This window comes from Haliotis rubra, unplaced genomic scaffold (assembly GCF_003918875.1).
Source record: "Haliotis rubra isolate DU_JTF1 unplaced genomic scaffold, ASM391887v1 Scf568, whole genome shotgun sequence".
NCBI classification, from domain to species: Eukaryota; Metazoa; Mollusca; class Gastropoda; order Lepetellida; family Haliotidae; genus Haliotis; species Haliotis rubra.
Window position 1 is genome coordinate 709592 of NW_025767266.1, and position 15164 is coordinate 724755.

General features: G+C 41.1%; 1 protein-coding gene across 1 annotated transcript; it reads left to right on the forward strand.

The window, feature by feature from the left end:
* Positions 1–1420: 1420 nt before the first annotated feature.
* Positions 1421–8228, forward strand: LOC124254201 (LRP chaperone MESD-like; the record flags this gene model as incomplete). The annotated part of the gene is made up of 4 exons (XM_046688087.1): positions 1421–1583; positions 2661–2742; positions 4874–5021; positions 6157–8228. Coding segments are annotated over 4 exons (537 nt in total), but the record flags the coding sequence as incomplete, so codon positions are not given.
* Between the last annotated feature and the right edge of the window lie 6936 nt (positions 8229–15164).

Sequence of the window (15164 nt, forward strand, 5' to 3'; positions counted from 1 at the left end):
GGTATAGACAGGGGTATACTCTGGCCTGTTACACCGGGTTAGAATTGATCTTCAGTAACCCATGCTTGTCGTAAGAGGCGACTAACGGGATCCGGTGGTCAGGCTCGCTGACTTGGCTGACACATGTCATCGGTTCCCAATTGTGTAGATCGATGCTCATGCTGTTAATCACTGGATTGTCTTGTCCAGACTCGATTATTTACAGACCGCCGCCATATAGCTGGAATATTGCTGAGTGTGGTGTAAGACTAAACTCATTCACTCACTCACTCACTCACTCACTCACTGATGAATCACAATTTCTTAATATTCTAATATGTTGCCATAGTTACCAGACTTGGATATTTGGATTCTATGTTTAAGATCAGTTACAGGTTGCAAATAAATTGTGTACTTTGTCCCCCTCAGTTATGTTTCTGGGAGATTTAGCCCTGTTCAGTGGCAGACAAGAAATATCTTTTACAACAGATCAAAGCAGTTCATTTCACAGAAACAAAAGTATATCAATTTCATATTGCTGGAATATTGCTGAAAGCAGTGGAACAGAAAACTGAATGAATGAATGAATGAATGGATCATACAGTTTTGGCATTCATGCACAAGTTTTTACATGTACTCTGGAGCGGTGTGGCAGCCTAATGGTTAAAGCGTTGACTCGTCACGTCGAAGACCCGGGTTCGAATCCCCACATGGGTACAATGTGTGAAGCCCATTTCTGGTGTCCCCCGCCGTGATGTTGCTGGAATATTGCTAAAAGCAGCATAAAACCAAACTCAGTCAGTACATGTACTCTGCTGCACTGGCTAATGTAAAGATGTGCAACATCGGGAAGTATTTTGTATCTGGTTATACATATGGTGGGGTAGCCTATTGGTTAAAGCATACACTTGTCACTCCGAATACCTGGGTTTGAATTCCCACATTGGTCTGTTGCTTTGCTTGAATATTATTAAAAACAGTTTAAAACCATATCAGGGCTCGATTTAGTGCCTTGTTATTTGCACTGGTGAAAACCCAATATTACAAAGTGCAACCTAGTTATTAGTCGAACTTGCACTAGGTTCAAGTCAATTTTTGAGTGGGTAAACTTCTGAATAAAACATCTAAATAATTGCATCTACATATTGCAATAAAAGCACTGCAACTGGAATTGGTTGGTGCAACTGGAATTGGTTGGTCCAACTAGGTTATTATCTTAGATTGCACCCGGTGCAAGTAGGTTAACATCTCTTAAATCGAGCCCTGCTTATTCACTTACTCCTTATCCTCCCAGAATACCCCATGACCAGTGGTTAAGGTATTTGCTCGTCAGGCTGAAGACCCAGGTATGATTTCCCACATGGGCACAATGTCCCCCACCGTGATATTGCTGGAATATTGCTAAAAGCGGTGTAAACACTAAACTCACATACTCACTCTTGTTGACCAGGAGGATGAGGAGCCTCTACCAGAGGACGAGTTGCCAGAGTGGAAGAGGAAACAGAAAGGCATCGACATGTCGAAGCTGGACATGAGCAACCCTGAAAAGTTGATGCAGCAGACCAAGAAGGGGAAGTCACTGATGATGTTTGCCACTGTCGCAGGTAGTGTTGGGAATTGGTTAAAATCTCATAATTGATCATTGGTTCATTAATAATAATAATAATAATAATGTGGGTATTTATATAGCGCTACATCCAGGTACTAATACCCGCTCGTGGCGCTACAATACTATAGGAGAAAGAAAATAGTTAAAACTATTTACAGAGAGACAATTGAACATAGAAAGTCTAGTAATAGGCAAGATGAAAAAGTGGGTTTGTAGAGACGATTTAAATGTGTCCAAAGATTCAGCATTCTTTGATGTGAGTGGGCAAGTTGTTCCAGAGACTGGCGGCTGCAAGTTGTTGGAATGATCTTTTCCCATAGGATGAGAGTCGAACTTTAGGAATGACAAGTAGATGGTGATTCTGGGATCGTAATTACAACCGATAAATCATCAAAAATAATTGGTTAGCGTCATGCATCAAATTTTCCTGGTTATGTTTGCTAATGTACCAAAAATAAAGAATAAACATGTAGTTCTTTTGAGTGTTTTGCAAATTTCACAAAATGCATTTGCAAATGTTACATCTTTAACTTATGAGTAGTATGTTAGGACCATAAGATAAATTCAATACTGACTTGGAACGAGCTGGTAGTGCTTATGATATGTAACAGACAAAACCAACCTTGTTAAAAATATTGTTTAAGCAAGCAAGTGTTCCAAAATTGTTTGTGTTCGATCATGAGAAAACATGATCGATTGCTTGGTCGATTAGTCACCGCGACCAATCTTTGATTATCTCAATTAACCGGACTACCACTAGTAACAGGTCAGTATCACAGCCCTTATACTGTAAGAGCAATCTTTTGTACGCTCCAGAAATGTTCCATACATGAAGCAGACTATGTCTGTTCCTTTCTTTTGCATTAAGGGGCGGTGGGATAGCCTAGTGGTTAAAGTGTTCGCTCGTCATGCTGAACACCTGGGTTTGATTCTCTACCTGGGTACAATGGGTGAAGCTCATTTCTGGTGTCCCCTGCTGTGATATTGCTGGAATATTGCTGAAAGTGGCATAAAAACTCACTCACTCACTCACTCACTCACTCACTCACTCACTGGATGTTTCTGTACACAGGCAACCCGACAGAGAAGGAAACGGAGAAGATCACCGGTTTGTGGCACAGCAGCATGTTCAACGCCAACATGGAGATGCAACGGTAGGTGGATCTCATTGGGTCCAGTGTACAACACCAGCCTTGTGAACTGTACAGAACCCATGCCTTGTGTACAGTGTACAACCCATGCCTTGTGTCCAGTGTACAACCTATGCCTTGTGTCCAGTGTACAACCCATGCCTTGTGTCCAGTGTACAACCCATGCCTTGTGTCCAGTGTACAACCCATGCCTTGTGTCCAGTGTACAACCCATGCCTTGTGAACTGTACAGAACCCATGCCTTGTGTCCAGTGTACAACCCATGCCTTGTGTCCAATGTACAACACCAGCCTTGTGAACTGTACAGAACCCATGCCCTGTGTCCAGTGTACAGCACATGCCTTGTGTCCAGTGTACAGCCCATGCCTTGTGTCCAGTGTACAACCCATGCCCTGTGTCCAGTGTACATCCCATGCCTTGTGTCCAGTGTACAGCCCATGCCTTGTGTCCAGTGTACAACCCATGCCTTGTGTCCAGTGTACAACCTATGCCTTGTGTCCAGTGTACAACCCATGCCTTGTGAACTGTACACAACCCATGCCTTGTGTCCAGTGTACAACCCATGCCTTGTGTCCAGTGTACAACCCATGCCTTGTGTCCAGTGTACAACCCATGCCTTGTGTCCAGTGTACAACCCATGCCTTGTGTCCAGTGTACAACCCATGCCTTGTGTCCAGTGTACAACCCATGCCTTGTGTCCAGTGTACAACCCATGCCTTGTGTCCAGTGTACAACCCATGCCTTGTGTCCAGTGTACAAGCCATGCCTTGTGTGCAGTGTACAAGCCATGCCTTGTGTCCAGTGTACAACCCATGCCTTGTGTCCAGTGTACAACCCATGCCTTGTGTCCAGTGTACAACCCATGCCTTGTGTCCAGTGTACAACCCATGCCTTGTGTCCAGTGTACAACCCATGCCTTTTGTCCAGTGTACAACCCATGCCTTGTGTCCAGTGTACAACCCATGCCTTGTGTCCAGTGTACAACCCATGCCTTTGTGTCCAGTGTACAACCCATGCCTTGTGTCCAGTGTACAACCCATGCCTTGTGTTCAGTGTACAACCCATGCCTTGTGTCCAGTGTACAACCCATGCCTTGTGTTCAGTGTACAACCCATGCCTTGTGTCCAGTGTACAACCCATGCCTTGTGAACTGTACAGAACCCATGCCTTGTGAACTGTACAGAACCCATGCCTTGTGTCCAGTGTACAACCCATGCCATGTGTCCAGTGTACAACCCATGCCATGTGTCCAGTGTACAACCCATGCCTTGTGTTCAGTGTACAACCCATGCCTTGTGTCCAGTGTACAACCCATGCCTTGTGAACTGTACAGAACCCATGCCTTGTGTCCAGTGTACAACCCATGCCTTGTGTCACCATGTATAAGACTCAGGTTATGTGCCCCATTTAGAAACCATGCCTTGTGTCCAGTGTAGAACAGATGTTTTTAATTTAAGACATATGACCCATATTGACTTCTCAGGCCAACTGCTAACCCAGCCAGTTATGACCAAGCCTAGTCAATAGGAGCTCCTGTGCTGTAGAACTATCTTCCCTCCTACGTCACTGAACATTAAAATGAAGCTTCAGTCGGCATGGTCAGCACCAGACCTGACAATCATGACATAGTCATATATACCGCACCACAGGGCACCAATGTTATCTGGCTAAGTTGAACTTAGATGCTTTACAAATTCACTATTCCTTTTGATGGTGATGATGACGACATTGATTATAATTATGATAAGGCCAGACCAATTTTATTTCTTGTTTAAAGGATTTTGGTCCTCAGAAAACCTAAAGGCAGGAGGAAAATAAATAAATTTCTTTTAAGTACTAAAAGTATTTTACTTTTGTCAAATCATGAAGTGTATATAGGGCAAAAAAACCCATCTAAAAACAATTCCGTGTAAGTTTACACTTTGGCCAATAAAAACATAAGAATTTTATTTTTATTATTTTTTTGAGCGGGGATAATTAATTTTTAATTTTTTTCTTATTCTTGAAAAAATACGACAGGCGGATCCATAAAACAAGAAATAAAATTGGTCTTGCCTTTGATTTTGATGATTTTTGTGATTTCGACGATGATGATGATGATGATGATGATGATGATGACTGCCACCTGTTTCAGGTACGTGGTGGGCAGCAACCGTGTGTTGTTCATGGTGTCGGACGGGGCAAAGGCGTGGGACGTGAAGGACTTCCTGGTGCAACAAGACAACTGTGAGGAGGTGACCATCGAAGGACAGAACTACCCCGGGAAGGGGGCCCCCAAGAAGGTGAGCGGGTTGAGGGGTGAGATTCTCATCTGGGATGCAATACCCATTATCATAAAAACTTTTGGGGGATGTAGTAAATAAACATTAAAGCAAATATACCAGCAGGACTGCATTTCGCATATTTATGATTTTTAAACTTATCCTATCTCACGATTTGCATTTCTCTCTCTTGCTTCGACGCTGAGTGGTACGAATGAGAACTTTTCCTTTAGGCCTCTCTTGTCCATACGCCCATGTTCCCCAGGCTGCTGTCTTTATAGGACAGGTCCCTAGTCCCTGGCTAAGCGTGCAGCCTGTTCCTCTGTAATTGTACTCCCTTAGCCGGACCCCGCGCTTCCGGACCCGGATGAGAATTTTCAAATCATTCCGATAGATTTCCATTGAAAAATGAACCAGTTACCCAGACGGAAAGATCTGTACTCATGTGCATGTGTATGTGCATGTTTACCGCACGACTAAGTGTATTCAGTTTTTTATCTCTCTCGGCAGCCATTTGATGTGAATTGATTAAATACCCATCAAAACACTAGGGATGCGGGTCACTTCAGTTGTTCATTAGGATTTGGCAGGTGTGAGAGAATCTCATCAGCAACGAAAACACATGTTAATTTGGATTAGGATTAACTACATTGTAATTGTATTGTACATGAATAATTTTTCAATATACATCAATACGTTTTGCTTGTTTGATCCAGTTAACCGGATGCCTCGCTATCCGAGCGATTTCTGAGTGTAACCAAAATGTCCGGATAAACAGGGTTTGACTGTATTCCAGCAATGACATGATGTGGGACACCTGAAAATGGGCTTCACACATATGGTGAATCAAACCTGGGTCTTAGGCATGACTTCACTGACAAAACGCTCTGAGAATCTAGGCTACCCCACAACCCTCGTCCAAAAGACCCATCATGAGGTAGCCTGTATTTCAATCTTGGGGTAGCCTAGTGGTTAAAGTGTTCTCTCGTCTCACCGAAGACCCGGGTTCGATTCCCCACATGGGTATAATGTGTGAAGCCCATTTCTGGTGTCCCCCGCCGTGATATTGCTGGAATATTGCTAAAATCGGCATAAAACCAACTCACTCACTCACTCATACAAAAAGAGACAACTTACATTGTGTCTTTGTTTATAGGCTGATGACAAAAAGAAGGGGGACGATAAGAAGACAGAGAAGAAGAAGAAGAAAAAGGATCGAACTGTGAAGATGATCCATCACCTTGGCATTGGTGATGCTTGTGTCGGAGGAATACATGTTGACGAATGTAGTTTGTCCTAACAGAATCAGCATTACGAGGCGGAAGGATACATGTGTTTGTGTGTTATCTGGTTGATGTTCTCATGAGGTGAAGTATGAACTTTCCTTGTGAAAACGATGCAAATATTTTTTATGGTTGAATTACCTGTGTGATTGTTGTTGCTGTGATGTTCAATATACGTCATTGGACAATTTGTTCATGAGACCCGATTTATGTTAAAAAGCCAAAACGTTCAGGTTGGTAAGGTAAATAACTCAGAAATCAAATTATTTTTGTTCATTTTCTCTGAATTTTAGTTAGTTATGATTCATCCTCAGATTATAACTTGCTCCGTTTTGAACCTTTCAGCTGGTTTTAATTCTTGCCATATGAGTATTTTATGGCTATTGATCAAGTTGATAGCAATTTATGATAATATAACCACTACTTTTCATATTTAATCATTTTCAAATTTAAATGTTTTTATTTTTTAAAAGCCTGGCTTAACTTAATGTTGATTTTTCAGTATAATTTTCAAATAGGATTTAAATAGTTATGCCTGTACACTGATACAAATGTATGTGTTTATGCTGGAAATCTCAGCTCAAAAACGGGGTGGTGGGGTAGCCTAGCGGTTGAAGTGTTCGCTTGTCCCGCTGAAGACCCAGGTTCCATTCCCCACATGGGTACAATGTGTGAAGCCCATTTCTGGTGTCCCCCTGCCATGATATTGCTGGAATATTGCTAAAAGCGGCATAAAACCACACTCATTCTCTCTTAGTTCAAAACCACGCTAAAAAATTAATGTCTCAGAAATCATTGTCAAGCTTGCCATGTACATTGTCAATATATATGTCTCAAATGTTCACAACCAACAATGAAAAATGTCTAAAGATGGCCTGTTAAACTAAACAGATGTCACTTTAATAAGTCTCATTCCACAGGGAGGTCTGATATCTTGGACCTTTGTGTATTGGGGAGCATGGATTACAGATTGTGCCCTGAACGTAAATATTGTACACTGTTGTTCTACTGAGATGTTTTAAGCATGACCTCTGATGTAAGGTCAATCTCTAGGAAGGGTAGCTGTGAAATTTTAGATGTGGTTTGTAGCTCAGGTTTTACTAAGGCCCCAAAAAATAAATTGTGTGTTTACAGTTTCCCGACCGAACCCATCACATACTTCACAACCCTAAACTTTTTTCTCTTTTTTTTTGAAAGACAGCGAAACATTTTGCTACTCCAACAGTATGTCCTCCCCACTGTTGGGGGGCGACCATATGTGACCTGTGCTCACTTACTCCTGTTTTTCATAAATGTTAAATTTAGAAAGTGTTGTTGCTTCAGTTATTAAAATTTTAAACTGGTTTCCCCTCTTTTCTTTCAAAATTGGTTCCTGATATTACGTAAATATGTGATTTTATGAAAAAATGCGAGTGCATTTAAAAAAAAAGTAAGAAAAAAAAAAAAAGATAAACCCTACCTACCGACCCTGTTTTAGTATTTCATGTTACCCTAAACACACATGGGTTTTTTTTTGCCTAACCGATATTCACTAGTCACTAATTCACAGATTGCTATGTTCTGCTCAGCTTTAACTATTCAACATTCACCAGTCACAGGTAACTGTCTGCCATGTGTGATGCTGAATTTGTATTGGCCTCCTCTTGGTCCTGCTGGGAATATGATCGATATTATTCTCCTTCCTGGCTGCCATTCCACAAAACAATCAGTGAGAGAGAATAAGGTTTATTGTAGTTTCACATGTTATATACACTACATGTTCACAGAACAATAAAATCTGTCCAGGTATGGCCTTTGAGACACTGAAAGTACAATCTTGTATATACAATTATGATAAGACAAATTAAGACATAAACCTACACAATGGTTGATGATAAGTTGAGTAAGGCCAGACCAATTTTATTTCTTGTTTTACGGATTTTTGTACTCAGAAAGCCTAAAGGCAGGAGGGAAAAAAGATAAAAATAAATAAATACTAAGAGTATTATACTTTTGGCAATTTATGAAGTGCATATGGGGCAAAACACAATCTGAAACAAACTTTTCTTGTAAATTTACATTTTTGAACATAAAAACATTAGGATTTTATTTTTTGAGTGGGGAAAATTAACTTTTATTGTTTTTCTTATTCTTGAAAAAATACGACCGGCGGATCCATAAAACAAGAAATAAAATTGGTCTGGCCTAAAGAATACAATGCGCCCACACACATACATAGACACACACGACCCGTGAAGGTCCGGGTTAGAATTGATCTTCAGCAACCAATGCTTATTGTAAGAGGCGACTAACAGGATCGGGTGGTCAGGCTCGCTGACTTGGTTGACACATGTCATCGGCTCCCAATTGTGCAGATCAATGCTGATGCTGTTGATCACTGGATTGCCTGGTCCAGACTCGGTTATTTACAGACCGCCGCCATATGGCTTGAATATTGCTGAGTGTGGCGTAAAACTAAACTCACTCACTCACAGACATACATACACACAACCAAACACACGTGCCAAATTTCTCACATGCATACATGCACACACCCACATACAAAAAAAATGTCGAGCCAACATGCCAATGATTCCACAGCTCAAGGTATTGAAGCTGCTCTTTTGTGCAATATGAAAAATATTGATTCCAGTGAAAGCATGATTCATTGATTAGGCTGCAAAATGAGCATGTACAATGTATTGTCACCTTCAGCAGTTGTCTCCCCTTTATGTGGTTGTTTCCATTCAATCAGCCGTTGTCTCCCCTCTTCATGTAGTTGTCTCCTGTCTTCATTCAATCTGCATTGTCAATCTGCAATCATTTCATTCTACAATTATCTCCCCTTGTCATGTACAGCCCTGGCATTAAAGCTGCAATAAAACCCAAAAGATGGCTACCTCTACTAGATCCTTGTCAGAGTACAGGAAGATAAACAGCCTAACCCCAGTTCCAACCAGACTGTCTCCAAAATATCTGTGGTCACATCCGGGCGGTTGGGGTAGCCTAGTGGTTAGAGCGTTCACTCGCCACGCTGAAGGACTCGGGAAAGTTTGTCCTAAGTTTCCCCATCCTTGAATCAACTTTAAAGGGTACTTATATGTGCTTAAAGCCCATTGCTTGTGTCCCATTTCTGGTGTCCCCTGCCATGATATTACAGGAATATTGCTAAACACAGGTAAAAAAACAACACTCACTGTGGTCACATCCAGCATAAGTCATCTTGTTGAAAAAGGCAGTACTAAATAGTTTAAAATATGGTCACTCAGTGACAGGATGGATACACATTAAAACTACAAATATCTTGCATTAAAAATCATCCAATCACAACAGCCAGAGATTGTTCTCCTTTGATGCAGTGTAATTGTCAGGTCAGTATTCCAAAGGATGATTGAATTTCATTTCTAAATTTCAAGTCCAGCATCAGCTCAGACAAACTGAATGCACATTCTTTGACTTCTTGAACACGGGATGACATAATATTTAATCATTTGATATCATGCTATGTGCCCCATAGCAAACAATGAAGACAACTGACTCATCAGTTGTCAGCTAACAGAATAAATCTGAGTGACAAATACCAAAAACATTTTTGGTTATACCTATGTCCTTATGGGTAATATTGATATTACATTTTATATCAGGGTATGATTTCATAGAGCTTGAATAGACCAATAGAAATGCTGCCACGCTCTTGTGCTGGGAAATGTTACCTGCGCTGGATCCAGCCTGACAATACAAGACACCTGTTTGGTAACATTGTACCTGCACAGGTGTTGCCTGGAAATAAGGAAACAATCCCTGTGTTTAGGTTGGATCTTTGTACTGCTGTTTTCTTTGTGTTTCAGATGTTTGTAATGCCTTCTGCAATTATCTCCCTTTTGATGGTCAAGTGCCTTTTTTTAAATATGTTGGATATTTGTTGTAGGCAGTTACAATTTACTAGTAAATATACAGTAAAAAAACTGCCATAGCCTCATAATATAATATTTGAGGTAATCAGTAAAATATGTAGGAGGAATATTCAATTTTTTAATGTTTTGTCTCCAGTACCTTTCAGACATTGAGACTGAAGGAAAATTATAAATCATTTAAGTCAAATTCTGTCATTTTTATTTAGAATCTGCACTCCTAAGTGCAAGTGATAGCCTTATATATTTGTGTTTCTTTGTCAAATCACCTTCATCAGTTAACTGTAGGAGTAGAGACGATATCCAACTCCTGTGACCCATAGGTTAGCCTCGTGGTTAGAGCAATCGTCACACAAAAACAACAGGTTTGATTCAATGTGTAAATATATTTCTGGTGTCCCTTTCCATGATATTGCTAAAAGCAGTGTAAAACCATTTTCACTAACTTCAATATCATCTCCCAGGTGAAACTGCACTGATTTTGTGAGGCTTTTGATGTGTACTTTTAGAAAAAGAACTTCGCTTATGTTAGGTTAGAGTCATAGTGCCATATTGAACAGATACTAGAAAACAAAATGGTGGCAGGTGGCCTAAAGGGATGTGCGGTGTTATGGGTTTGAATACAATTTGTCATGACTTGTAGGATTGTCATGGATTTAACCGGGGCGATGGGGGAGCCTAGTGGTCAAAGCATTGGCTCATCACGCCATGGGTACAATGTGTGAAGCCCATTTCTGGTGTCCCCCGCTGTGATGTTGCTGGAATATTGCTAAAAGCAGCATAAAACCAAACTCAGTCAGTCATGGATTTAATGCTCATTTTGTCAGTCACTGGATCGTCTGGTCCAGACTCAGTTATATACAGGCTGTGTCACAAGGCTGGAATGTTGCTTCAGCAGAATTCAACAACATGCAAACAAAAGATCCAGAGGTGTGAGGGGGAAATCAAAAGTGTGAAAAAATAGAATTAGGTCACATTAATTTCCAGGGTCAAAAGGCGGTTTGATTATTATTTTGATACAGTATATTTAATCTAGGAGGAGAATCTGTTAACCTTGATGTATAAATTGACATTAATGAGCACTGGCTTAAGATCAATAAGTGCTTTTCACTTCTGCTGCATTTTCTTCTTTCAAGGTCGTTTTAAGAACTGTGTTATCAGCTGCTATTGTCTGGTGCTGAATAAATGTTTCTTATATATTGATGGTATTGTGTTCTTTGTCCTGAAGGCACGGCTTCGATTCGCCACATGGGTACAATGTGTGAAGCCCATTTCTGGTGTCCTCCACTGTACCATTGCTAGAATATTGCTGAAAGCGTCGTAAAACCCAGCTCACTCACTGTTCTTTGGCAAGAAAGACCCACTCTGTGGTGTATTGGATAGTGAGGCTGAAGGGGCTTTGTTGGTACAGGTACTAAAGACATCTACCCCAGGTACGTTTCTGTATACAGAAATTTACCCAAGGACGGATCCATTCTGATTTGTCCTGTTTTCTTGATCGGAGCTGTCACACTGTTGTATTAGATACATTTGATTGCCTTATATAAGTACGAGCATACACAGTAACAAATATTTCGCATTGCACAATACCACTCGCAACCAGTTGAAGGGCAATGACCATATACTACAACAAAAACCAAAACAAAACCAGTGTGCCAAAACCAAAGCTTAGATGGTTTTGGAAAAGATCCTTTTCTTTCAATGCAGCAACATTGTGGAATGAACTGCATGCTGACTTGTAAAAATTGAAAATATCTGCACCTACAAAAGGACTTTAAAGCTTACCTGTTTAATCAGTTTTACAACAGAGCCTAATCTTGCCCCAAATTACAAACTTTGTAAATACCAGAGGACTTTTGTTAGCACTATAGCATTCACATAGTGAAAGGAGTTTAGCCCATTATAAAATGCACCTATTATTATCATTATTACATACAGTTTTGATTTTTGGTTGCGGAAAAGAAAAAGTACTCGCCGAACGTTTAGTGTACCTGGTGATACCAGGTGAGATTTTGTATTTTGACTTTGTTCAGTGTATATTTCTGTATCCAGAACACACCTGTAACACCTGTGCTGACAATGCCCCCTTCAGGATAGTGAGAGAAGAGAAGTTGTGTGGTTTGATCCCCGGTGTTTCATGTGTGTGTAACAGGTGCTTATCCTCGCCAATGCAAACGGCTATGTCCTTCCCTGGCCTTCCAAATCGCCTGATCTGAACCCGATCGAGCCACTATGGAACGAACCTGATCGACGCGTCAGTAAACATCACCATCGTCCACGGACACTTGCAGAACTTGACAACGTATAATAATGAAATAAAACAATCAAACCAAATAGAGCGTAATACCTTATGAGAAATAGGGCTGGGACGGGTACTCGAATCCGGGTCGGGTACAGCTGGAATCGAGTCCTATTTCTGGGAATCGAGTACCCGGAAAGGGAGAGAATTCTGTAATGACAAGGGCAGATAGTAACTTGTCTTTTTCATTATTGACGTAACACACATTTACATCATTGGTATTGTCGATTAATGGAGGTTATTATTAACGACTGTAATTTATCTGAGTAATCAAGTTACAGTAACAGTAGGAACGAAAAGGGTTTTTTTAACGAGCAATGTAAGCAATCGTGTTACTCATATTGGTTAACCAGACGTAACTTATATAGCTTGAGATCATATTTAATGTCTTATTGCCACCCTTTCAAGTTTTCTATAATAATCTCTGTCAAATCGTGATTGAATATTCAGAAAGTTGACGGAAGCGCTGTATTCCTTACATTTTCGGGTACTCGATTCCGATTCGGGTAATTTCATGCGGGTACTCGATTCCATTTTTTCCTACCCGTCACAGCCCTAATGAGAAAGACCGATCACGTGGGAAAGCGCACGTAAAATATCCAAAGCAAGCCCCGCAAGATCGTGAGAGAGACCATAGGAGCCGTTAAGCAAAAAACGCTCGTGCGTCCGTTCGAATATCTCCCTTGCTTATAAAGAAACCTTCAAATTGGGCAACGCAATTATGCTAGCTAGGTTCCCTGTAATGTCGAAATGACGATATATACTTTTCACTATTTTATAAACATTCACATGCTGCTATAAACGTATTAAGTACTTGGGATTATTTTGATAAAATTACTCCAATCCTCACACGCATACGGATTGATTTTTTTCGTATTTTCGCGCATTACATTTATCGATTGGGGACGGGTCTTCTTAGAGGTAACGGAAAGGGGCGAGTAGTGACGAATGCTTTGCGAGTGTTTACCATAGGGGTGACTGTTGAGGGGAAAACAACTATTGCGATAGCGATAGTCTATTGCAACCTACTATTGCGATAGCGATAGTCTGTTGCGACCAACAATTGCAATACTATTGCAATAGTTTTTTTTCTTCTTGATATGTCTCATTTGAAGTTATTTCCCAAATGAATGTATAGTTTATATATCCGATAAAAACAAGTTGAAGTATTCCAGTCTCTTTTAATGACTGACAAGAAACAGTTCAAGCAAACAGTTAAAACATAAACTCAATGAATTCCTGAATTTTGCGCTGCGCATTTATCAACGGAAGCCAATGCATCGATACTTTTCTTTCTACCATCAACAATTGCAATCCATCGATAGTTCGATGCATCGTTACAGCCCTAGTTTATACCACGATACCACGATGCCAGGGGGGAGCTTTGCGGGTGCGCACCCTCCTTTTGTCCTATAAGTTTGTTCAATGACCATTGAAACTCGGGTGGAAATGGAGTGTGTGCGCACACGCACGCACACACACACACTCATTCACACTTACACTTTTCTCAATAGTGTGCATCGCGCTGGTGGCGGAACGTGCTCGACCACCCGAATGTCACTGGGTAGCTGAAGCCATGAGTCTGATTCCGATTCCCAATTCCAAGCCCTGCAGACCACGTTTGACCAACCATGGACGTTGGCAATGTGACGTTGTGTTCAGTGTGCGAAAGAGTTTCCAAATTTTGCTAGCCTGTCGGGCTAGCTATCCCTGAAAGCTACTAGCCCACAAAATATTTCACTAGCCCGAAATTTGAATGTAGAAACTAAGCAAAAGATTACAAAAATAGATGAGAATAAGATATTGTCGGCATGACATGGGTTACATCATTAAGCTGCTAATATGATGAACTTGCATAATTAATAGTGTATTATAACTTAAGAAGTCGGAGAGAGTGATATATTTGCAAATGACCTCATGAACATTCACGAGCCAGTCGGCCCAGTGACTGGAGATTTACTGGCCCGACTGGATTTTTACTGGCCACGGGCTAGCGGGCCAGTGGCTATTTCGCACACAGGTTGTGATGTCCCACTTTTCAAGCATCCCTACGCATCTGGCAAATTCTTCAATTGTCAAACGACGTCGTTGTCGCTGAGAGGGCTTTTCTGTTTTCAGTAATTGCAATAAACGCTTGTCAGGCTCTCAAAAACAGACCCGTGAAGGTCCGGGTTAGAAAACTGACCTTCAGTAATCCATGCTTGTTGTAAGAGGCTACTAACGGGATCGGGTGATCAGGCTCGCTGACTTGGTTGACACATGTCATCGGTTCCCAATTGCCCAGATAGATGCTCATGTTGTTGATCCCTGGATTGTCTGGCCCATACTCGATTATTTCCAGACCTCCGCCATATAGCTGGAATATTGCTGAGTGCGGCGTAAAACTAAAATCACTCACTCACTAAACTCACTCACTAACTTTTCCCTGTTGTATGTGGTAGAGTGGCTCCAGTGGGGCTACCCAGTCATTGCGTACCGTGTTTAATCCAATATGACTTCATATTACACTCACGTGCAAAAGAAACGTCCCCAAAATATAAATTATCATAATTTTCGTCTAAGTGGCCATATACGTGAAATATGGTTGGAAGTGCATCTCACAAACACACATTAACGTTTTACGTGAATGAAAAGCACGTGCTGCATGTCCTAAGTGGCAAAAATCACATTGAGCGCCAAAACCTCCCACACG